The following is a 25,962-nucleotide window of genomic DNA, read 5'->3' as shown; positions in this document are numbered from 1 at the left end:
AATTAAGAATAATTATCCACTCAATCTAAATAATAAATGATATAATTTAGTAATAATTTAAAATGATATTATTAAACGCGGATTATTATTCCGTTTCAATTATTAATATTGTACATTCATACAATTATACACATATATTTATACGCGTTCGCTATCTTCGCCGCGCGCGGAAAAAAAGTTTGAAATCAAACAAATTTGGTGGGATTTTGACCTTACTAGACTTTTATTTAATTTACCTTAACCAGAATTTTACTCGGTCGAGGCAGGAATTTCCAACGGAATTCGTATCTATTTCTTCAAATCTGACAAATGTTTTGGTAGAAGTAAATGAAAATTTGGTAGATTCAAGGAAATGTGATTTCAACGTATCTCTCTTCCGGGCTTAAGCAGACGATAGTATTTTCTTTGTTTCCGAATTCCTCTCGCGTAAAACGTAAAAAAAAAGAAGCAGCTTATCGAGACTCATATCCCGGAAACCGTTTTAATGACGGTGAACAAAAAGTTGGTGCCCGAGAGGGTCAAGTGATATCCGCGGACGGCGAATGGGTGGAAGTTTCGAAATTAATCTTCGCATCCCATCGCGATCCTCGGGGTTACCTGCGAAACGCGGTAGCGGGATTACATGCAGATTTCACGTGCCGCGACGACGCAGCCAGTCGTTGCGGCTTTTTGCACGCGTTTTCGATAGGTGGACGCGCGAATACACGGGCGTTGGAGAACGGGCACGCTCGTGCTCACGCAGATGATATCCTCGCTGTTGTGTGCGCGTGTGCGTGTGCGCGTGTGTGCATGCGCGTGAAAGGAGAGCGAAAACCGCAAGAAAGACACGGCCGCGCAAGAAGAACCGACGGGATACGCACGTTGTATGGTACGTCGGTAGGTAATTAACCCGTTATCTCCGGCATCCGGTCGCGATTAATTTCACGTCTCACCGTGCGGCGCGATATTCTTCACGCGTGTCACGCGTCCGCAACGACATCGAGCGACATTAATCGACCGGCGGCTTTTCAGCCGTGCAAATTAGTGCGCCCGGCATCGATTTTTCGAGCTCGACTGTATGTCCGGTTTTTTTTTTTGATCGAAATAATGAAGGCGGATCAAGCGGCTTAACGAGGTGCTGGATTTCCTTACCGTTAGAGTTCGACTTGGATTATTTTTGCTCCGAGAACTTGGATTATTATTGCTCCGCAGATGAATCGATTGATCGTTTCCTCTAAGTGAGTATTATCTCGACTCTTAAGGACCGGTTGGCGTTTTATAACTTTGTAATATAGCCGGTATTACAACCGGTTTTCTTGCTTAGAAAGCGATCTCTTTTTTCGATATCACCGTGTACTATCGCATATCGATTTGTCGAACGATAAGTACCGGCGGTGTTGTAAACGGCGAAATAATCGTCGAGAAGCGGCGGCCGCTAATGCGTTTAATATTTGTCGCGACGATAAAAAAAAATGGAGAGCTCCATCAGAGAGCTTCGGCTGTCGCGAATCGATGACATCTTGACCGCGGAAATCGTACAAGTGCACGCGTGGGATCGATGCTCCGGATACGCGATCTGAAAATAAGGTTCGGCTTCAAGGTGACGCGCTCCGATTTCACGGCTAATCTTCCGACCGCCGTGTGCAAAACAACCCGGACGAATTCACTGTCCAAGTTTTGCATGTCGCTCTCTCGCTCGCTGATCCTAATGACGCTTGCAAGCAATATTATGGCAATGCATTGCATTCCCGATCGTTAAACTCGCGTAGCGTCTCAATGCATCCAGCGTAGTAATATCAAGCGCTAATTAGCGAGGCGATTACGACAGCGGAACGGTTGTACGAATTTTTGTGCAGCCGCGTGAGAAAGGATTCGCGACGGCGATTAATTTCAAGGGTAGCCGCGCAATCGCGAGATGATGACATCAGAATTTCTGTGCGTTTCTGTACGCAACAAATGCTCCTCGCTCGTCGCCATTTGCGTCATTGCGTAATCGCTCGCTCGCTCGATCGAGCGCGCGGGCGCCCGCTCCGGGTCCTTCGTGTCGCGGCAGAGCGTTTCGATATTTGTCTGGGATATTTGTTACTTTTCCATTTCCGCTTGTAATTAGAGCGGTGGCCGGTGCGTGCACGAACACGGCCAGCCGAGCGCGCCTACGCGCCTCCACAGTGCACTAATGAAGAAAATGTAATAAAAAAAATTTGTCTATCCACACATGCAGACATTTTATGATATTTCATTACGATACTTTTATTAAAAAATATTATATGCATTTTATATTTCACAAAAGAGCTGTTGTAATCATTTGAATATTCTAATAAAATGCACGTGCAATTTATTGCCAAGTTCTGTAATACATGGTGTCATTACGTTCCATAATGTTGCAAAAAAAATGTATTTTAATTTGTAATATCTTTGCTTATTCGAGCCGCGCGATTTTCGCGATTTCGAAACGTTATCGCACGCTATCATTTTTTTTACTCCTCTTCCTTCCGCCGACGCGATAAAATAATTTCCTTTTTTTTTTCCAGTAGAACGCGAGCATGGGAACCGCTAGTTCAGATAATCGCGATCGTGCGCAATCATCAGGGTCGAGATTAATAGAATTGCTTACTTGCGTATAGAACTACTTTTTGTTATGAAACCGCTGTAATGATAGAAAGATATACGAGTAAAAAAATGAAAAAAAAAAACGCAACCGGGGATTCTAATCGCACCTGTCGGAATTTCATAAAACTTCACATCGGAGTTTACATTGGTTTCCACTTTGGAAGTCGGGAAGGAGCTTCCTCGCTTCGGGAAAGGCTACTTGGCGAAATAAAAGAGTTCGACGATTTATTCGTCCCGTGCTGTTTAACGTCGTTTAAGCCCCGTCGACGATCCCGACGCGTCTCGTCGCGCCGAGTCCGTCGAATTACGAAGACAGGCAACGATGACGGCCAGGTGGCCGGGGCATTTCTATTTAGACGCTCGGCGATAGGAAAACGTCGATTCGACAAAACTACGGGAAACCGGTTTCGAACGATCCTGTTGATCGATTAATGGGGACTTTTTCTTCGCGTTCGGGCGGCGGCGGCGGCGGTCGGCATCGGGCGATTTATACGGAGCGCTCGTGTTGCTGGTAGTCTTAAAGCCGTCACGTTACCGGACACCTCCGCTATTCTTCCGCACGGATGGTTGAGCGCGGCGAATCGCGATTAGGCGCGCGGGAGCTGCGCCACGCGCAACGCGAAATTCGATAATCGACAAGTTTTGCAGCGGCAAACGACAAATGCCCAGAACCGCTGTCCGCTTTTGCGGCAACTTTTACCTCGCGTCTCCGCGTTATCTCGCGTATGGTTTACGTGTGTCTCGATGTGCCGCGCGAGAACGTCCGTATTGATGTTACATCGCGGGACGCGAACACGCTAACGTAACGACGCGGAAAGACGGAAACTTCCACGGTACGAGCGTGGCTCGAGCAAGCGAGTCTTGCCGTGATACGACGAGATAGTAGAAGCGTAAAAAGTATACCGCGTATAACAAGGTGTCCGATACGCGCGTTCGCGCTATCTTCTAATTTGCCGTGCATAAGAAATAAATGACGGTATATGACGTTGTAAGACAACATTTTTATCTTGCTGGAACACAATATTTAATTTCAACATTGGCTTAATTAATGCCGCTCTTTGATAAGCACATGAACCATTCATTAACGCGGAATTAATGCAGTTACGGTAACTCGGAACATCCGAAGGAATCGCGAAGAGCTCACTCGTATAATACATTTTCTTTTCCTATTTAATGCACGACACTCTGGTCTTTTTTTCGCAAGTTTCACAGACCGACGTTAAATAAAAGTACGGGGCTTCATGGTCGATTACAAAATGTTCAGCGGAATGAAGCGGCCGCTAAAGGGACGGATCCGAATACCGGGGAAATATCAAATCTTATTATAACCGTTTTCCAGTTGACCGTAAAATTTGGTTTAGCATGTTATTCTGCCGGACCCTCCAATTACACCGTATGGCAACTCGCGAGTGGACAAAGACAAAGTACAAACGTGTGCGCGGTGCATTTTTCGGTGGCGTAGCGCTACGAGCTACCGTATTTTTGTGCTGCGACCAAGCGGGAGAGAGCTTGTATCGCGGCCTCGGATCTTCGCTGGTAAAAAGCCCGCTTTTCTTCGTAAATTAAAGGCCCGCGGCTATTTTCGGTGGCGGATGTGACGTTGCAGCCTTCGGAAGTGGCCCTTTTTGTCGAAGCCGCAGTTCGGACCCGCGGCCGGCCACTTAATGACCGGTACGCTGCCCCTTGTTCGTGTATTCAGAGGGATGGCGCGGTTCAAGAATGTGCGAACTGTACCGTTCCAAATGCAATGGCATCGCGATGGTTACGTTGCTCTCGTGGAAGGTATTAAAATCCAAGCTTCACGCTTCTCGCGCCTATCGCTTTACGGAAAGTTTATAAGAAGATACGCGCGAATCAATAGCGCCTTATTTCATTGGCAAGATACACATCATTAATTTTCGCAGTTAAATTCATAAAGGAAGGCAGCGATGTTACGAGTTGAATGGAGCGTTGCACGTGGCACAATTACTCTACATCTACTTGGAAGGATCGATGACAAAAAGCCATCCGAGTAATAATCTTCTCTTTGCGCGATAATGATCCCCCGATAATTCGGGACACATGTAAGAAGAAGCGACCCGTTGGAAAGGTTATAATGATGGTGTAACGAAACGCGGATCCCGAGAAGCGTGTTTCGCCCGTTCTCCCTTCCACCGTTCTTCATGTGCACCTTGAAAGAGAACGAATGAGACGGCGGTTTCTTCGCGGTCTCGGGTTTTAACAGGCGTGCAGCCCCGTTCGCGAGAACGACGGTGACGCTAACGGGGATTGTCGGGTCCTCGTTAAATGCCAAATATATGTGAGAAATCGCGACGCGGAATTGGACAGCCTTGAATCCGCATACGAAGTCGCACATTGCGGAATACTGTATAAAGTTATGGGAAAGTCCTCTATTATGAGATTAGCAGCCTACCGAAGATGAAGTAAAACCAAATGCTCAAAGTACCAGACGAGAACTGGATAAAACAGATTTTAAGCCTAATAGGGGCAATAAATTCGTGGTGGAACCAACAGATGATGCCTATTAATTTAGCAGAAACTCCGCTATGTCATATTAGGAGCCTATCTTATAATAGGGGACGTTTCTCTATATATTAAAAATGTAGCGCGTCACAAGCGCCACTCGGCTTTTCTCCCAGTCTTCCTCATTTAAACGCGAGTTTAACATTCGAGTCGTACAATTCCCGATCGTCTTTTATAAGAGAGTTACGCTCTTCATGGGACATTACTGCGTGTACACGAACGAGTGCCGTTATTTCTCGGAATACTCGCTTGAAATCGATTTTAGCTTGATTCTTCGAGGATTTTCACCGCCCGGCGAATTTCACCGCGAAGAAAACACGTCGTTCCCCCGGCGATCTCTCGCGATGAGAAGCAGGAAACTCCAGGCCGAAGCCAACTGTCGCCGGTCGGTGGTTACGTCGCATAGCTTTCCGCTTTGATGTCGCGTATCATTCGCGATTCCGCGCGGAATTCCGCGTGTATACCCGGGCTCGCGTAATCCGAAAGAAGTATCGGGACACGCATAATACGCGGAATGACGAGGAAATGTCCGCGGCCGTGTAATTCATCACGTTGACCGGTTGTCGATTGTGACAACTCTATTCAGCTGGACATATGGCGCGATCATTACGATATGTATTTAGAGAACTGAGGAGTTTGTAGGGCCGGCGCGACGGCCAAGTACAAAAATGATACAAGCGATTACGTGATACACGTAATATTATCGATTGATCTCGGTTTTCATCATTGCTCCCGGATTCCCGTTATGACATTGTTCGCTGACATCCGGTAACAGATACACCGTGCTGCGTAGCATTATGCCTCTCACAATCAGTCAATTCGTTCTTGCTTTAGAAAGTCCTTCCGACAGAGAACGCATTGTTCCCGGATGTACCATTACGGCCAATCGCAATCTCACGCTGCCATCGAGCCACAGCCGCTTCCTCAGTATTCGATACAGTACTTTATTAAATTTGATTACGGTCATCATCGCCGTCTTATAGCCGGGCCATTAGCGGTCGGGGCATGTCGCCTAATATGCCACTCGGCATAGCACGAAGATTTATATACGCCCGGTGCGACGTATATAATAATTAGGATTCGCGAGGAGGGAGAGAGAGAGAGAAACGAGCAATTGACTGTTCTCTTACGCGTTTTACTGCGCGCGATGGCGGGAGAGGTTGGCAACGTGGGTCGACTCTTGCGGCCATGCGGTTAATTATGCCTTACTAACCAGCCGGAGGTGAGGCCCCCATCTGGGTCCTGGGGCAGAGGCCCCAAAGGCAACCACGGGCACGATGGCACGACGATAATCGCAAATTGGATTATAATTTGCGGGAGATAAGTCACGCTCGTCACCTCGACTGCGAAATGGCCGAGGGTGTCGTGTATGGGGGGGGGGGGGAGGGAGGCCCGTAGAAAGAAACCGTCGGTCTTCTCGAGAATCGCAGCGGTTCTCTCCCCCTCGCACCCCTCGTCCCCCTTCTTGTCTCCCCGGCGTTCGCCACCCTCTTCGTCAATTATTTAGTAATTGAATGCGAAGAAGCCGAGAGTCATCGTTTAAATTATCATTCCTGGCGAGCCACCGGCGGGCTTATTGTTTATCGCCATAGCGGGGACGTTGGAATGAGGAAAGGAAGGGCCCCGGAGATCATCCCACCCCCTTCCTCTCGCGCTTCCCCGTCTCGTTTGTCAACTGTCCACCGCGATGTGTTCCAATTGTTTTTTTTCCCCCTCTTGTTTTTTTCCACGAGGGTAGGCGCGCTGCGGAAGACCGGACTCTCCCCGCGATACCCCTTGGCCGGAAATTCTGATTAAACAGCGCGATGGAATTACGGTTTCATCAGCGTCACACTGATGTCGCGCGATGTGTCGTCGCACTTTGCATAGAAATTTTCGAGAGCGCTGGGAGCATATGCATAATATATTAGCACAAAGACGAACGACGTCGATTACGCAGTTACGAATTCCCGACCACGGTTGAGAGATGGAACGAGCGCGAGTTGATTTCGCCCCCGTCAATTTATACCACCGGCGTTAACATATCGATCAAGATATTGGGGATACACCGGGCCGGGGTGGCGACCCCGGTCGTCTCACCTTGACGGCGGAAGAACCACGTCGTCACCGCGAATCGAAACCGAAGAGCACGACTCGCTGCGCGCGGCCGATTCTTATCCGGCTAATAAATAGCCCGGGACGTGACTACAATGTTTCGTGACAAGTTAATCACGTGGCGAAGGACCAATTCACGCGAGAGGGGGAACGCGAGTGACCGCGGGGGCGCGATGGATGAATCCACAGAAACCGCACATATTTATGTAAATGCGCGCGAACCGTCTGGTTCTGTGTGTCTGTACCTCTTCTAACGGCTCTTTGTTTCACAAATACGGCACTCGCCGACGCCGTAGCGTCGTTCGCCACCGCGGCCATCTTTGTTTGTGATGACTCGGCGACTAGCTGCGCCGGCAACCGCGTCGATCATCGGCCCCTGATTGGCATACGATTAACATTAATCACGTGGGCCGTGCCCCGATTCGATACGGAATAACTTTCAGCCGGTGTTACCGTTAATATATTTAAAGTGCACGGGGGATTACAATATCTCCGGCAATTAGCGTACACGTGAGCAGTCCGCATCTCGTTGACAGACGAGCGGATGATGAGGAGCGTATTTACGATCGAAGAAGTCCGGATCGAAGAGCGGAGTCGTCAAAACTGAAACACACTCGGTTCTTATATAAAAGTTCTGATTCCACGATAAATTCCGTTTCACGCACGCCATAATATTCTCTTTACCAGATCACTGGGGAAGAACCCGAACACGGGTCGAAACGTTTGAATAAACCCGAGTCGAAATTTTGGCCCTATGTTGAACTTTTAATTCTATTATATAGTAGAACCTAAGACGGTAAAAAAGATCGAACTGCAAGTACAAAATTTACCCCTACTTCGAAACTGATAGTGTTGGAAATTTCTACTTTTACCAAATTAGCATTAAAGTAGGTCCTTTTAAGTAGGTGCTAAAGGAACTTTTTAGAGTTAAAGATTCAAGGGAGGAGTAAAAAAATATAATGTCATCAAAGTAGGTTATTGCTGGTCCATGTTGGTGTATCGATCAGCTAAGTAGGTGTAAATTATCCTTAAGAGTGTCAAAATAGTATCAAAATTTCGACTCGGGAAAAGAACATTGTTTTCCGCGTTTAAACCACGCACCGTGTTCCGCGCTTATTGGCTTCACATTGTCCTCCCCTCATCGATTCTTGATCTTTTTTTAGAGCCTTCGTAACTCTTTTTGTTATAAAAATGCCTAATATACAAACAGTCAAATGTAAAATGTGTCAACTATGCTCCACGATTCCTATAATCTCTATAATGAAAGGAGAAACGCGAGGACAATCGCCTGCATCGAATGCGCATACGTTCCCCGCGCGTTTTGCAGTCCGTGCAGCAACATCTCTGTTTTTGTACTTGTCTACTGTGTGTTTATCAATTAGCGTCGCCCATAAGACCGCTTTTTATTAGCCGGAGTCGCGAGCGTGTGTGACGAGGTCGCGCTCCGGCGCTTAAAGCTTAAAACTATCCTCTTACTCGATCACACACCCCACCCGCGCTGCGCCCCACGTAGATCCCAGGTTATATTTGTATTTCTTGATGCTTCAGCCGCACGGCGCGGGGTTGGATTAGCGCAAATGGTAATCCCGTAGGCAAAGCGCGGCATTACACGCGGTAGCGACGGTGTGTTTTTACAACGGGGACACGTTAACGCCCCGCGTCACTTGTTTCGTGTTTGCTCGCTCGTTTGATCTTTAAGCGCGCTTCATTTGACGCTTATTTGCCTTGCGAGAGCGGCGCGTGTGCCCCATCTCGCGCGTCTACGTCCGCGAGTCGCAACACGCTGGCCTCTGAGATTTCTCAGCTCTCGTCTCGTCTCGTCTCGTCTCGTTTGCGAGGAAACGGAGGGAGCTGCGAAAAGAGGCAAAAGTCGGAGGGACCGACTTCGATTATTAACGACGACTACGACCTGCTTCCTTGTGCTCCGCAAGTCGAGCGTGCTCGCAGGCTCCGCGGCGTGTTTTAACGCTTTATTTCTTCCGACGCGCGCTGGTGAGTGGGTATTAAACGAAAATTTTTAATTCTAAGGACGAATTCGTCTAACAATTTCTTTTACTCTCGGAAGGTCGGTGGACTGAATCACGGCCTGCAAGAAATCCAGGCGCGGCAGTCGCCAACGTTTCATGCGTCCCGATATTACTCGCGCCATGTGGCCTCGTGTACCATCGTGGCCTCCAATAAGCTCCCTTTAATTTGACGAAGAGCTAAGGTGCTCGACACTCTGCACCGGCGTTCCCATTCTCGTCGATCCAGCTATCGCGAGATTGCCGTGTTTCCAGCCTCGCGCCGCGCAATGTTCCAAGTGCGCCATTCAATTTTTGACGAGACACCTGGTCGCGAGAAAGGAAACTGGTGCCATCGCCATCTCAAGATGTGTCTCTGTATACGTGTGTATTTGTCGCACGTGTATGCGTACGTGTGACGATTAATTCTTCCGTAACTCGCGCCGCCGTCAGGACGCGCGGATGTGAAAAATTTCGGACGGCCGGTAATGAGGCGCGTTCACAAAAGGGCCGCGTTCACGTCGGGCGGCCACTGTCATTTGTTCTTGGATCCACGGTCATTTATCTGAACGCGGGCCCTGGGCTCGGCTTTTGTTGCACACCGTCAAAACAGCATCGCGCAGCATTAACGACTCTCGTCCCTCTGCGCGCCACCCTCTACATGGACGAGGTGGTGGCCCGGCTTCTAATGATATGTTCTTTGACAAATTTGGAGTCGATTGACGGCCACGTTGCGTGATTCCCGCGATGGTCGACCGCTCGCTTATCGAAATTGTCTCGGCAACGACGCGTGTATCGGTGATAGATTGTCGTAAGAGAAACACTCAGTTTACTCATCGATTATCTACCGACCCTATCGCGAAAAGGACGTAACGAAAATGAACGAAACGTAATCTCTGTAGTCATCGTAGCCGACTCACGTTCTGACACGTCGCTGGAGAATGAACGGGGTGTGCGCTAGTCCGAGGGAAATCGCGAGATAACGAGGAAAAGTTGAGCGCTTAAAGGCCATCGATGGGTTAACACGTGGCTTCGTGTAATCTATTAAGCGTTATGTGCGTATTGATTGCACATTAGCGGCACGTTATCGATAACATTGTTACGTGTCATTAAAAATTTACATAGTCAACACGCGTGCGCGCCCGTGTGTTGCCACGTACGTACACGTGTTCGCCGTCGGTTATCTAGAATTAACAGTTGGTGCAAACAGGAATATATTAATCGCGCTTACTTATTAATATGGCATTACGCGAAATTATATCGTAGTAACTCATTCCGCGTAGTGATTTGTGTAGCGTCTAATGCATGATAATTATCGGCCTCATATAGCTCTCCGCGTAATAAAAAAAAAAGCACACGCACGCTTCTGCAGCTAATAATCTACGCTCGTTGAGAATTCAGATTATGTATCGCGACTTCTGATCACCGTTTACAGGTATCCATGACAGTCGGTGTATTAATCAAACTATTTTTCCAATAAAAGAGAGAGCAGGATATATCGGGCTTCGGCTCGCTGTTACACTTCCCGATGTTTTGAACGGGATATGGACTACTGGCTGATTATTATCTGCGTAACTAGATTTTAAACCAGTTTGCCATTAGCGACGATCCGTCGCGGCAGCCTTGAATACACATATTTCTGAATATTTATAAGCCACGGAAATAGATAAATTCTCAATTACGAAGTCTAGCGATCGTATGCTGAATATATCATTTTCTCGCGTCGTAATTTGATCGAATGGCATTTTATATCTCAAATCCCTTTAGTTCGTTGTAACAGCTTCAATTAATAATACAAACGTACGGAATTATTAAAAAATACCCGACGAATGTGAGAAATTTAGTGATAGGTCACTTTCCTTGCCGAGAAAAATGAAAATAATTTGGTTTTCGTTGACACATCTAATTCCAAGTGTCCCGTATATAAAACGTACATTTTTTTTTTGACAACGCTGCTGGACCGTAAGATCCAGCTGAATTGAGAATGTCGCGAATAGGCTGCTCCGGGATGTTCAAGTGTAACCGATGATTTTCGGTTGACAATCGCGGTGGCACCACCCACCGAGATCGCCGCGGGTACTATTAGCATCCCGACACAATTGACCGCCGCCGGTCACGACAGTACGAGAAACCCGTTGAATTTATCGTAATTTTATGTATGGCACAATCAGCGGGGCTCGGTGGCGGATAAAAAGGAAGGCGAAGCGGCAATGATTTACTGCCCTTTAAGAACGCTACCATAGAGGCGATACTGGACCGCAGCGGCGGAGGTTACGCATTTTCGACGCAGCGCATTGAAAGCGATACCTCGGGATGCATTCTTAAAACAGACATCAGAGGCGCGGCGGAGAGGCTTATACGGAACCGGTTTCGTATTTGGTTCAGCGATGCGTTTTTGATGACTCGCATTAATTTGTTATTTATAACCGTACGGAGCTACGACTGTCACGGCGATACGCGTCGATAGAATCTAAACTTTGTTAGCCGCACGCGATAGCAGGAACGTCGTTCTCCAATTTCCGAGTCGACCACGTGATAATTGCCGCCCCAGTCGCGAACTGATAAAGTTAATGAGCGGCGACACCGCGCGCGGCACGGCGCGTTGGCACGATTAACCGTTGTTACCCGCGCGAGATGTGTGTACTTTGGAGCAAATGGAAACTCGACGGGTGTTATTAAGACATTGATCGTCGGGACGATTATAGCTACCTAACTTTCACACGTACCCTCGACAGCCCGCGGCGAGCGGGCGAGCGAGCGAGCGCGACGCCGCGGCCGCGATGAGCGAATTAGGTGCCTTAAAGAGCGCTGATTGCCTCACCGTGAGATCGATGCGAGATTTTCTAAGACCATTACTGCAGCGCACGGTGTACATCACGGCGCGGCGTCGGAGGCTTTGTTTTTGTGGGGGCAAGCAAGATGAATGACGAGAGGATTAATCGCCCCGACAGAGGCGGGGACCGAGGCAGAAACCGCCGCGGCTCTAAAACTGTAAGCGTTGCCTCGCGAGCATGTAACCGGTAATCGGTTGCGCACGTAGTTAAGTAATTTATGCGTCATGCAATCACGGATCTGCTACGGATTGAGCACGGCGGCGGTGAAGAAAAACCGGGGAGCTTGATCTACGAGATTTACTGCCTCTCTTGCTCAGTCTGGTGCTGAAGAGATGAAAGCTCTCTTTCCCCCCTCCCCCTTCTCTCTCCGAATGCACAAAAATGTATTTTGTACGAAGGAGTGAAAATGTATAACGCATTGCCAGCCGGGATGAAGAGTTGCGAGAAAATTGAGCCGTTTAAATGAACGTTGAGAGAGTATATTGTAAAGAATGTAAAATAATGTATATTACAAATATCTGAGAAAGCTATTCTCTCCCGTTTTCTCTCGGCGGACACAGAAGCGAGCGTTTGCTTCGCGCTCCGCTATAGCGTCGAAAACTGTCTTCCGTTACACGTCGAGCGTGGAACAGAGTAACGTGTCCACATTCCGATCGCGTTCAAATTTAGATGAGACGTATCGACGAGCTCTCTGGGTGGATCTCTATGGATCGAATTTTCTACAATAGAATTACGGAAAGGCATCGACATAGTACAACTGGTATGCCCACTCTCTGTCGGTCCTTTGATCTTCTCGGTTTCGATCACGCGGTATTCCGCCATTATGTTGGTGTAAAATCCTTTCACACTGTCACACTACCGCATATACGACATCCGTCTCATTGGCTTCACCAAAATAATGGCGGATGCGCAGAAAGGATGGACGCAAAACACAACAAATGACGGAGTGGGCATACTAGTTTTACTATGGTATCGGTGAACGCGAATTGGAGATAATGACGAGGCGTGGACGACGCGAAAAGACTTGATATGCATATGTCCGTCCCTGAACGGGGATCAGCTGGTGGCTTTACCTTACGATCGGAAACGATCTCGCGGCTCTTATGACTCGGCTCGACGGCCGGTTGGTGCGCGCCGTGCAAAGACCCGGCATACTTTGTAACCTCATATACCGTGGCTAATTGACACGCGAGGCGTAGGGTATCGCGTCGTGCAGGCGACGATAATCTGGGAAACACTCACAGTCCCCGCATTATACTTTATAATGGTGCCGGTGGTCGGGCGAAAAAAAAACCCCCTCGAATGAGGAATCGACGCCGACATTCAATTTTCTTGCTGGATTGATGGCGCGGTCGACGAGGCGGAGGTGAGAGACGGCGGCACCGCGGAGGGAGGCGAGGGAGAGAACGCCGTCGACCGGCGGAAAAAGTCGTCCTGGTGGGTTGTAACCACCTCCTCTCGGAACTCTTTTATGCCACGCGAGCTGAACGATCGGCTCTTAATGAAGACGTATTATGTTGTTGTCGAGGACGTATCATTTAATGCACAAGCTGTTAATTTGCTATTTCGTAACCCGCTCGCGTCGCTACGCTCCGGGCGCGTTCCTTATTCCAATAATGTCGCGCGCGGGTGAGTTAACTTTTGCGCTCGTTGAAGGCGGCTGCGACCGGTCTCGGTGTTAAGTGCGCGATATTATACGCGAAACAAAAAAAAGATTGCGCAAATTCGCACGCTGAATTATCGAATCGTTGGTTATTACCATCGACACGTAGAATGGACTGCTGATCGCAGTGGTGGGGGTACCGCACGAGTAGAGTGAGAGGCGGATAATATGAGGACGCGTTCTGTCTCTGTTCAGCAAGTCTGATTGGTTGCTGAAATTACAGTAACCAATGAGGCTTGCTAAAGAGAGACGGTACGTGTCCTCATATTATCCGCTTCTCATTCTACTCGTGCGGATATCCCCACCACTGCGATCAGCACTTCATTCAATACGTCGATGGGTACACACAGAAAAAAATTTCCGGATCCAATGCTATTACACTTGAATGTATCATAAAATAGGATCGATATAGCGCCAATCATATTTATTATAGAGAAAGGAATTCCTGAATGCAAAATTGTCAAATCTAGAATAAAATGATAGTACGTATCGTCTCTTGTCGAATATCGCGGTGCCAACTTCGTGCGTTGTATGACGGAGGGAAAATTTATTCTACACGCAAGAGTAGATAAAGTCACTATTGTTATCTCAATACACTAAGTCAATCTTTTTTTAATTCGATAGGGGAGAATAAGAATTATTGATTTTATTTTGATATTGTCTTATTTTTGTACCAAATGAGGTTGTGAGAAATATAAATGCGCCAAGAATATTTTTTGCCTCGGTAACAGAAATCCTTTTCGAGGGTGTTATTACCGAGTAATTTTTTCTCATCGCCGCAACGGTCGTGCGAATTCCCCATCTCGGGGATTCCTGCGAGCGTCATCTCGTCACGTTCGCCACCACGCGGTTTCTCGGGGAAACTCACAAATCGCGTTCGAAGTTCGGGAAACAAAGTGCCACAAGTTGGCGCGGGCGTCGAGAAGTTCAGAGTTGATACGTCGTTTTCAGATCCGGAGACGCGAGAGCTGAAGAGAGAGAGAGAGAGAGGGAAAGAAAGAGGGAATGAGGTCCCCAAGGCGGGACGAATGAGATATGTGGTAGGCGGGAAAAAAACAAAGCGCCCTCTTGGAGGACCACCGTGGAATCGAGTGTTACTTGTCTTCGCCGCCGCATCGAGCATCCCCCGCGGGCGCACTCGGTGCGCGTCGCGCCGGTCGAGGGGGAAGGCGGGAACGGTCAAATCGATACAGTGTTTTGTTTTAAGTGACGCTAAAAGGGTCTGACGAGACAAAACATCGGGGACACCCCCGTCGCGTCGACGGTGAAATTTCCGTGGCGCGCCATCTTGCCGTTTGCCCGCTATCTCCGCGGGGTGTTTGCGCTTAGACAAATTGCATCGAACCCTCGTTTCTTGCGCAGCAAACACGTGACGCTCGCGTAAATACGTGTTTCGCCGAGAGAGAGCGAGAGAGAGAGAAAGAGAAAAAGACACGATTATGACCGCGATTAATCACGAATCTTACACCGTACGGGGATTCGCGTTAATGAAGTTAATGAAATTCACGTGGGATTTTGCGACAACGCGCGCGCGGAACGTAGCGCGGTTCGTAACAGGCGATATGAAAGACCAATTGAAATCAACAGCATTTATGTAACGGTCGCAATTTTCACGAAGGAAAGGAGAGGAAAAAAAAAGAGCCGCGGCAACCACGCTCGAACGTCGTACAATATTTTCCAAACGAGCGGCCGTCATTTGGAAAACACAAAGTACCAACAGCGGTCTCTCTGTTAATAAATATGCGTGGTTTTGCGAAGCGCTCACCGGCGGAGACCCGTACGGTGCGTCGCGCCGCGCCGCGCCCGCCCCGCGTTTCCTCCCCGGGCAACCGAGCGGACGCATTACATCGTTGATAAGTTTTTTCAATTCGCGAACGTTAAAAAACAAACGCGTTGCCTTCGGTGCCGGTTGGTCGCGCGCGCGGTCGATCAAAGCGCCGGCATTGTGACGAGAAACACGAATTCCTGGTCTGGAAACGAGTGTTTTAACAACGCCAACTCCCCCTCCTGTCCCCCCCCCCATTCCCCCGCACCCGCCGCCGCACCGTGTCGCTCACCCCCCTCGGTGCCCGGGCACGGCTCTCAAAATCTATTTTCATCGGCGGACAGATGTAACTTCGCTCTCTCGTGGCAGCGACGCGTGCATCGATCGTCAGATGTCTCTCGCCCACCCTCCCCTGCATACGCTCTCTCTTCAATCTGCAGTCAATTGTTTCCAGCTAAACTGTTTGCCTTTCAGTCGGCACCCTTTTGCCGCGCAGCACCGTCTATTTGCCCCGTTAAATGCGGCGCGCTTTCGAGACGCACCGAATTTTCGTAGACGCGAGATGTCGAGACGTCGCCGTCGGCCCGCGAAGACGCGGCGACAGCGGGCGGGGTGGTTGGGGGGGTTGGGGAGGGGCGCGAGGGGGAGCCCCTTACTCCAGGCGCGACATAACAATCCGATAATTGATATCGCGATTAGGTATCGGATGATAGGAATACGTAGTTTCCGGCGCCAGCATCCGCGCCTGAATAATGACAGCCTTGCCTTTTATGGGAATTATCATTCAGAGGAGCGAACGTGGATTCGCGGGTGGATGTGATTATTCTCTTCTTAGCCAGCGGATGATTCGCCTATCTAATATTAAAACGCCGCCTATCCCGTCGACCTCGGCCGTCGCCAAGACGATTAGATTGTCGCGCGGGATTCGATTACGACCGGATCTCGTTCCGGCGAGTTTAGTTTATTTTTACGCCATCGAGTACTCGCTCGCCCCTCTCATCCCCCTCCCCTCTCTCTCTCTCTCTTTCTCTCTCTCTTCCTTCGGTCGCAATCACGGGCACGATGAAATTAAGACGCCACCGCGTCTTATAGGTTTTCAATTCGAAAACAATTAATCACCACCGCCTCCCGCGCGCCCGTGCCTTACCCGGTAACGGCTTAATTATAAAACAATCATACTCGGTCGGGGTACCGGTACGCGTAAAAGGCGATCGAGCGCCCTCCGTGGAATATGTGCTAAATCATCTGCAGGTCGTTTGTTAGCAGGTATCGGGCCCTTTTTCCCGGTATAACTACCCGCCGTGAGTGCACAAAATGAGAGACGATACCTTGGACGATACACCGGGTAATCTGCCCTTGTCTTTCTTCCGATCCACCTCAACGAGCCTATAAAGTCACCAAGGCGCGCCTTCTGAGTGAACAAATCGCGAGAATTTCATCGGACTCTGATTGCAATTCCAAAATTCGTTTTCGCCATTGCCGTGTGCCATGAAGAATCTCGTAGCAGCGACGGTACTATCATTTGTTGCTAAAATTATTTGGAACGTCTAAAGTCTCTTAGGATATCGAGATTAAAGCACATGCTATAAATGTACAATTAATTCCGCGGTTAATTCCGCTTTCGAGAAATGTTGTCGCGAAAGTGATTAATTTTATCTCGCACAATGACTTCTTCCAAATCGGCTTAAAAAGTGGCAATCCTGCATGAAAGTGAACGAAAGGCGGGACGCGGTTTGTCGGGGAGCATCGAAAAATCCCGGCCGATCGGCCGATCCGGTGATGCGTTCTTCCCAAAGGTGGCCCGATGATCAGGACGATCGATATCTCCTGTCAATCTCCTCCTTTCATTTCTTTTACCCCAAAAACCTCCTCCCTCCCCCGTTCGTCGCGCCCGCCTCGTCGTGGCTTCATTCATGCTCGAGGAATTCCTTCTGTTTACGAGTTCCCGAAGATCGCGGGCCTCCCTGGCCGCTAACCGTCTCGTGGTCAGATTGTCAGTCGCTTAATTAACCGTGAAACGAGCGTGGGGTAGCCGGACACCATAGACGGGACCGCAGGATGGTAGGACATTCGATACACCCTCCGAACTCTCGCGCAAGAGCAACCTTGCTGGAAGAACGTTGGGCGGGAGAGAAAGAGAGGCGCGACGCGCGGGAAGGGCGAGAGTGAGACCGGGCTCGTTGGCTCTCTATGAGGTAGTCCTTGGAAAACATCGTAGGTAGATACGTACCTGGCCCTAACTAGGTAACCGGACACCCCGATCGCCGGCCGATGGAATTCTATATCGCACAGGTGGTAGTGGCTCCACGCACGAAAGTGCCTCCAGTGACAAAACGAATGTTCTCCAACCTTACCGCTGGAACGAATCACGCGGGAACGACATACTTCTGCGCGCGTATACCGGAACATTGTTCGATTAATTATTTCTCGAACCAGATCCTTCCCTTCCGGCGAAGAAAACGTTCGATTTATACGTGTGCGTTAATTTAAGATCTCTATCTCGCTTATTACCAATACGTATCGATGCTTTATCCGGTTAAAACGTTATCTGTTCGGTATAAAAGTGAACGAGGTAATCAACCGGTATCGGTCACCTTAACCAGTATAATTATCTCTTCGACGTCGCGAGAGATATCCCTGAAAATTACGACTGGTAATTCGCGCACGGTCACTAAAAATCCGCGAGAATAGCGGTTAACATCAACGACGCTAATTGAACCGTAATTCCATTCGATGCGTATCGACAATTGGCGCATTCGATTTGTGCATTTCGCGTTACGGCCGTCCTCATGTGCGTTTATTAGATTATTAAGGGTCGAGCAGGTGGCGCGTAAAGGAGACGAATCGCGGCGCGAATCAGACTCGCGCAGATCAATCTCGGACGTTGAAGTCTGCGGGTGATAAATCTCGCGGAGGTCGATACGCGCGCGTATCTCGATATCGTTAATTATCCGTCAGGGCTGCGTTGTTATGGGACGCGTGTAATGAGCGATGTCAGGTGATCGAGGCTTCGTTCGAGAGCGTATCGGTTGGCGCCGAGGTCACGCCAGGCGTGAGCCGTCTTCGCGCGCGTCGACACCTTCCTGAGAACGCGCATCGCGGGCATTGTAATCACCGCGTGCGTGATGTATCACGCTACATTAGACGCCCGTCCGACGCGGTATCGCGCTTCTTTTACTCGTGGTCCGTGCCGCGAGCGCGGTACCGAGGGTACCCCAGATCGACAGCCGACAGTGAAATATGCGCGACGGCCGAGATGAAATTTTCACGACGGAGATTCGCGATTTCGTCTCGCCAGCGAAACGCATTCTCCCTCGCGTTGCCGAGTTTCTTTCTCGCGCGGCGGGACAATGGATCCCTTCGCCGTCGATTGAAACCCGATCGGACGGACGTTATAGCCCCGCGGAATTTCAGCTCGGAGTTTAATTAGATCGGAGACGCTTAACGCGAGTCTGATCTCGGTCGATTCGGATGAAGTCCAACAGTGGCACGCGTGACAATGGCCAATAGTCGGCTCCTCCGTGAGAGAAGCTGCAGATGCGGCGCGACGTTTAGCGCCTGTGAATCGGGAAGACACGCAACCGCACATTAACTCGGCACCGCGGGAGGAAAAGGGCGCTCACGATGGCATCCCATCGCTATATTTCATTGCCGGGTCCGGGAACAAAGCGTCGCGAGAGGGGTATCGGTTACCTCATGAGCCCCTATGAAAAGAGTACTCCACGAGTACTCTTTTCAACGCCTTCAACAATCCCTCCTTCCCGACGGAAACCCCCCTATTCTTCCCTTTCTCTCTCCCTCTTTCTCTCGCGTCTTCGGCCGCGCCACCTCCTTCTCGTTCCTCCCGGTTTCCTCCCGAGTCGCTCGCCCTGGCAGTCCACCTCGGCGCGATCCTTCTTTTCAGCGCGCATAATACGCTCCTTTAGCCCCCTAATGAGCGGCAATTACTGTGTCTCTACGCCTAACGATCAGTGACGATCGATGATCCCTCTCTCGCGCGGAGGGCCCCCGCGTGCACGCCCTCCGTGAACCGGCGACCATTTGTTCGGGAACGAAACAAAGCCGGGCCGGTAACGCGCGATAACACCTCGTCGGTGGAGGGATCGATGAAGTTGCAGCACAGCACCTCTCTTCCCCCCCGTCCTTCTTTCTCCCTCTGCTCGCGCGCGTGGAAAGTCGTTCCTGTGCGCTCGTTGAAGAGGCGCACCGAGCCAGCGGAATATTAATGAAATGACGATTGATGCCAGCTAACCTCTATGTGTCTGCAATTACTCGTTAAATAGGAGGATGATTATTAGTAGGCAAGTCTTAAGACGTCTGACACTTAACGGCTGTACTCATTGGTACTCGGTTGATGCACGGCCGGCGCGCTAGCTCCGACCAAACACGTTGCACGAGTGCGCTATCAAGTTTTATAAATATGGTATGATCCATGGGGGGGAAAACGGCTCTGTGTATCGCACATCTGTTCCGCGTGACATGGAATATTTCTGCTCGGCTGTCATTGTTCTATCCAATCTTGTCATTAAAAGACAACACGTACGCTTGTTCGTGTTGTAATTCGCGATCGTTAGGCCGAGGGATTGCGACGCCGGGAACATATTGCTACACCCGACCGTAATTATGGCGAACTCGTTTCGCCAGCCGAAGCATGAATGAGCACTCTCTCGATGAATGATCTCGCATTTACACGTTCAAGGCTGATCGAATCGTACCGACGAGACAATGGCTGGCTTCCGATTCAGCCGAATGCAAATAATAATGTTTCGTACGAATTCGAAATTCGCTTTCGTTCGGCACTGATTCCGATCGGCCACGCGAGCGCAATAAATCTCGATCGCTGGTCCAGAATTACAGCGCTCGCGTTTACGAGAGCATATCGATCGATCGTGCCCGCCTCACCCCTTCGCCCCCCGAACGTTCGGATTAACAGCCGGTGCTGGTGAAACGACAAAAATCCCGCGATGAAAACAAAATTTTATCGGGAATCGCCGGATGTGCCCGACGATTCTATTCGCGTATAATGTTATTTTCGTGTTTCCGTCGAATGATCGTATCCCTCAAATATAGATCCGCGTCACGTGAGCGGGCGTGATGAGAACGCCGCGTGTCACGCCGCTGCCAATCTCGCTCCCGCTAAGAGAAGCGGACAAAAGATCGGCCCGGCAACCGGGGAGCCTTGACTGCCGGGAGTCGTGGCGAAGGATACCCGGGGACCGGCCGCGTACCCAAAGCGGAGGTGTGTCCGTGCGGAGAGACGCGGCGTACGCACGTCACCGGACGATTCCACGTACAAATCGATATCATCGTACGAATTAGTAGCTTGCGGTCCAATATCTCGCCCTAATATTTCGTACCCAGACTCCTCCCTCGCCCGTCGTGCCGCGTGCACACGCACACGCACACGCGCGCACCCATTTCCGCGGCAAGTAGGTGCTCTCCTTTCGCACACCCCTCTCGTACGTTCGGGGGAACCCCCACGGCGACGGCGTGAAAACAGGCATCCGCACGCTTGCCGGTCCACTCACGGACCCGTGAAACAAAAAGCGATCCCGGCGGAAACAAGTGACAGCTGGCCCGCGCACGTCAATTACCTATTTGTAACCTCTCGGCCCCCTTCGCCATTCCGTTTTCCTAGGAGCCGCGTCTTGCGAACGCGTCTAATTACTTGCCGATGGACAGCCACGGCGAGGCTCCGGGCTCCTTTGAGAACACGTCAGACCCCGGGACGGAAACGTTGGTCGCAGGCGAGCCTTTATTAGCGAAACACGAATTAGTCGTGCCGGCGCGGCATTAAATTGCGGATTGATAACAACTGAAATTAACCAACGCCGACGTGCGCGGCATTTTAAATCGGCGCGTGCCAGTAAACACGTTACGAATATAAGCGTGACGTCTATTATGCATACCCCGTCCTTCGAATTAATCAGCGTCGAGTTTTAGACCGCGCTCCGCGCGCGAGAACTCGAGTGCACGCCGAGCAATTTTGCCGAGCACTTAATTACGCCCCGACACTCTCCGTGTCCTTATTAAATCCGCGTTTCCTCCCCTCCCCGCCTCCCCCCCCGTCTTCTCCTCTTCCTTCTCCTCCTGCTCCTCCGCCGCCGCCGCCGCGCGCTTTTCTGCGATCGCGCTCGCGAGATCGCGAACGCGGAATGCCCCGGTGCCGTCGCGCTCGGCCGCCAGCCGCCATCAATCACGTTACCTCGTAACAACCCCTTGACAAAAAGCTGCCACGCGAATTGCGCGGCCACCCCGAGGGGCGATACGCGGTGGTAATACCCGAGTTCTTTTTCATCGCTTCCTGAATATCGCTCAGAATGTCGAAATACGGAATCATTAGTAACGACCGCGCGCGCGCGCGCGCATACGATCCCGGGCCGCGATTCCCGTCTCTCGCTCCTCGCCACCATTCCTCCTCGGGCCGGCCCCGCTCTCTGCCCCGGCAATCTATCACGAAGGGCTCGTGCGAGCAGGTGTCATGGCAGTCTGGCCGCTAATGATCCTGGACATCCAACGTGGAATTAATCATTGCCTTTGTCTCTACTGCTTTTTGCCCGCTACGCGGCCCGCTCTCGTCGCGGCTTTTCGGCGGTCCACTCTCTCTCTCTCTCTCTCTCCCTCGGCGAATCGCGTGCTCGCCGCTCTTTGGTCATTATCGTCGTTAATTCGCCAACCAATGCTCCTCGGGCCCCGTTCCCCAGTCCACAATGCTTCTCGATGACGAACGCGGCTTTTCGGCAGGACCGTCATCGATTCGATCGCTAACGACACACACACACACACACACACACGCGCGCGCGCGCGCGTACACACGCCAGGATAATTAATTGATTACACGAAATCATTTTTAACGCCGGGCCGTCCCCGTAACGCGACTCGCGCTCCGACTTGTGTTAATTCCTTGATACGTTCCGTATCCACCCGCGTCGAATCGTGGTAATATTAAATTTATGCGTAGCGTAACTTCGAAACTGACAGCGACCTAATAGACAGTGTTGGTGGCCTTAATGTTTCCCGTCTGCGATCCATAGGTTAAGTTGATTTAATAAGAGTCTCGAATGGCGCGGAGGCAGCATTATTTATAGGCTCTTGCCGCAGCGACCGCGGGAAATCGAACGGTCCGCGAGATGCGACTCTTGTGTGTGTGTGTGGGGATTACGATTTTTCTCTCCCGCGAAAATATTCCGCGCCGCAATTTTCTCACGCCGCTTCCCGGCGCTTCCCGAAACGGGAGTTCCGCCTGATTCGTCGTCGCACATCTGTCGTCCATCTGCGGGCGGGCATTCCCGAAGCCGCGGGCCCGCGCGGCGCGGCGGCGGCCGCGGGACATTTTTCGCGGCGGAAGATTGCGCAACGCGATGACATCCGCGTCTCCGTCCATATTCCTTTCTCGTTTAAGGTCATCAAGATAACGGCGGTACCGCACTGAGTGACACTTGACCGTGACTCGAAGAAGAAGGTACCGGAAGGCATGTAGTAATGATTCGAAAGGACGTGCATCTCGCGCGTACCGGGGAGACTTCACGCGACCATAAATCCTGCCGCCGTCTTTTCTGGACGCTGATTTAAGTTTTATGCAAAAATCCCCGCGCTTCCTCCAGGTGCCTACGAGAAATTATTTCCCGAGGCGACACGTTGTTTAACCAAACATAAATCCCCGCGATAGGACGAATGGATAAATCTTTGCGGTGATGTTTTCTCTCTCATGAGAGAGGATGCACGCTTCATTTTACGAGCTCTCTGAAAGAAAGGCACACGTAAATAATATTTTATTTATAAAGCGAATCGTGTACGAGCGGCGAGAGAAAGCGAATAATGATGTGATATTCACGGCATCGCGTCGCTACAGAGTACAAATCTCGTTAAACAAAAGAACGCGCGTGTGTGGAAGCGTATCCCTTCCACCGTTCGTAGTCACTCGAGTAAAAAGAAAAAAAAGAGAGGGATGGAGAGAGAGAGAAAAAGAGCGCAGTCGGGGTCTCGCCGTTCACAAAGGAAGGAAGTAACCGGCATCGCGAATCCTGATGGAAGAGAGAACAGGTCCAGAGGGTTGGGGTGGCGGGAGGGAGTGATAGTGGTGTGGCGGCGGGAGGTGGCAACGCAGACGGGATTCTGCGTGGAAACGCAAACAGCGCGGGTCTCTAATACACCGGGGACTTTATCAAAATCTGATAACTTCAGAGGCGAAGGCAGCGCCGAAAGAGAAGAGCCGGGAACACGCTCGAGCTAAGCCACCCCCGAAAAGCCGGCAACGCGGAGGGGTTGCCGAGGTGGTTATATTCCTTCCCTCTCCCCTCGCGCCCCGCCTGGCCGTAGACGCCCCTTAGGAAGCCTCGAGTTTCGCGCTCAGGCTGCGTTCCGAGTTCCCTTGGACGTAACGCGAACCGGTACGTCTGTATATACGCGCGAGGATTTCCGCGCGTATCCTCGATTTCGAACGTGTTTGCAAGTTGCTGCGTAAACCCTCCCGCGCTTACATAATTAATCGCGACGCGGCCCTACCGCGAATGTATCGAAATAAGTAACGAGATTTGCAACGCGAGCCTAATAAAGGATAGCTAGCAATTGAAAGAGTCACACTTCGTAGACGTTGAACGCTGAGACGCTGATCCTTGAAGCGGCGATTATTCCTCGATCAGCGTCAGTTTGGTAATTGATTGTGCCGCCGTGTCTTCGACCTCTACCTTCGCTATCCGTGTTTCACCGCAAAAACGCGACGGTACAGCGCTTACCCCGCCGGGGGTGGAGCGGCACAAGCGGGAACGTACCCGTTCCATTCTCTCTCTCTCTCTCTCTTTCTCTTTCTCGTCCCCGTAATATATAGCTCTTACATACACCCACACATAAATACTTTCGCACACGTAATCGTGCCGGCCTGGCATCCACACAGACGCCCGAGTAGCTACGTGCGAGCGCGGAGATTGCTCCGGGGCTTTCGGGGTTGAGCATATTGAATAACTCGCTCGCTGGACCGCGAAAATATACCGCGAGGCTGGCAGTATGCGGATCGACGTTTCTGAAAGGACCTTCCAGGATCCTCGGGGCGGGCACCGTATCCTGTCTACGTGTCTACCTAACCCACCCCCAGGTCAGGACGACAACGACGACGGCGACGACGATGCCGACAAATACGCGACATAGTAGATTCGCTCCGGCTTTGCCCTCATGTGTCAGAACTGAAAATGCACCACGGAGGGAATTTCGTTATGACGGGAGCTGCTACGTTCTTCGCGGGCGCCGACACGTGACGAAAATGAAACATTTGGGACGCGCATCTTGAGGACGCCCTTGCATCCCCCCCCCCTCTCTCTCTCTCTCTCTCTCTCTCTCTCTCTCTCTCTCTCTCTCTCTCTCTCTTTCTCTCGCGCCCCGAAACGCGGCGCAAACGACGGCTTGGATGGTAATAATCCCGGAAGCGCGTCTAAATTGCCGATCACATTGACGTAAATCGACGCAGAGATAACGCTGAAACGATCGGAAATATTTTATACCAATTTTTATTTTGCCAATGAAAGTAATAAAAACGGCATGGAAATTGCGTGAAATTTTCAGTATGGAATGTACTTATTTACCGGGATTTTACAGTCTGATCGTTGGCGGATTTTATCAATCGGGAATTAAGCTCTTTACAATGCGCGCAGGATGCCTTCCTCGTCGATGTTGTTCAGAATTCATAATTCGCGAATAAAAAGGGAATTGCCTAAAAGAGTGGAAAGTACGGCTGATAGATGGAAAAATGATAAAAAAAGCCGCTATTTTTTTGTGGATTACATTATTCAGCGTTTCGGAACTAACAACGATTGTAACAAACTGCGTTATCCAGTGATGCAAAATATCTCTTATGAATTTTTTAATGGTATGCTTTTTTCCGCGTCGCGGCTAATGAACGCTACCTGTACTCGGTGACCGAGTTATTAAATATTGGAAGCACGTAACAAAAAGCGCAAAAAGCCATTTCGATATAAATATGAATTGGATGCGGAGAAAAATTACAGGGAAAAGTCCTCCATATAATGCCGGATATAATTGCATAAAGCGTATAAATGTGTCTAAAAATTATCCGAAATAAAAATTATCAAGTTCGGTTTTCGCGCGCCTGCGCGCGCGGACGCGATATTAATTCTGCATAATAGAAATATTATAAATAAATAATTATGCTATATTTGCGTAATTGCTTATTTACGATATTTCTCCATGATATGGTTAGTAATTAGTAATTGCAAATACGGTATTGTCAGTAACAAATAATGGTAAATGCAAACCAACAGTAACGCGACGTTTCGAGCAAAGTGACACCAGTCCGCGTTGCAACAATCATTATCTCCACTTCTCAAATATTATGAAACAATGGCATATTGTGTGCGGAATCCGCGTCGAATTCCGTACGCAGGTCGATCCTCTCCGAAAGGAGATGCGGGGTCCTCGAGAGGCTCTCTCTCTCTCTCTCTCTCTCTCTCTCTCTCTCTCTCTCTCTCTCTCTCTCTCTCT

General features: G+C 50.1%; 2 protein-coding genes across 6 annotated transcripts in view; one reads left to right on the top strand and one right to left on the bottom strand.

Annotated features, from left to right (window-relative positions):
* LOC105566682 (homeobox protein SIX3) overlaps window positions 1–25,962 on the bottom strand; it is a 49,992-nt gene that overhangs the window by 18,470 nt on the left and 5,560 nt on the right. The window lies entirely within an intron of this gene.
* LOC105566686 overlaps window positions 3,719–25,962 on the top strand; it is a 141,206-nt gene continuing 118,962 nt past the window's right edge. For all 3 annotated transcript variants that reach the window (XM_012020890.1, XM_012020889.1, XM_012020891.1), the window contains exon 1: window positions 3,719–4,371. In XM_012020890.1, the coding sequence (XP_011876280.1) occupies window positions 4,254–4,371 (118 nt within the window). In that variant the 5' untranslated portion in view covers window positions 3,719–4,253. The remainder of the gene's footprint in view (window positions 4,372–25,962) is intronic.

This window comes from Vollenhovia emeryi, unplaced genomic scaffold, assembly GCF_000949405.1.
Source record: "Vollenhovia emeryi isolate VEMERY1.0 unplaced genomic scaffold, V.emery_V1.0 DF939143.1, whole genome shotgun sequence".
Lineage (NCBI taxonomy): Eukaryota > Metazoa > Arthropoda > Insecta > Hymenoptera > Formicidae > Vollenhovia > Vollenhovia emeryi.
Note: the sequence above shows the minus strand (reverse complement) of the source record. Positions and strands in the feature narration are given on the sequence as shown.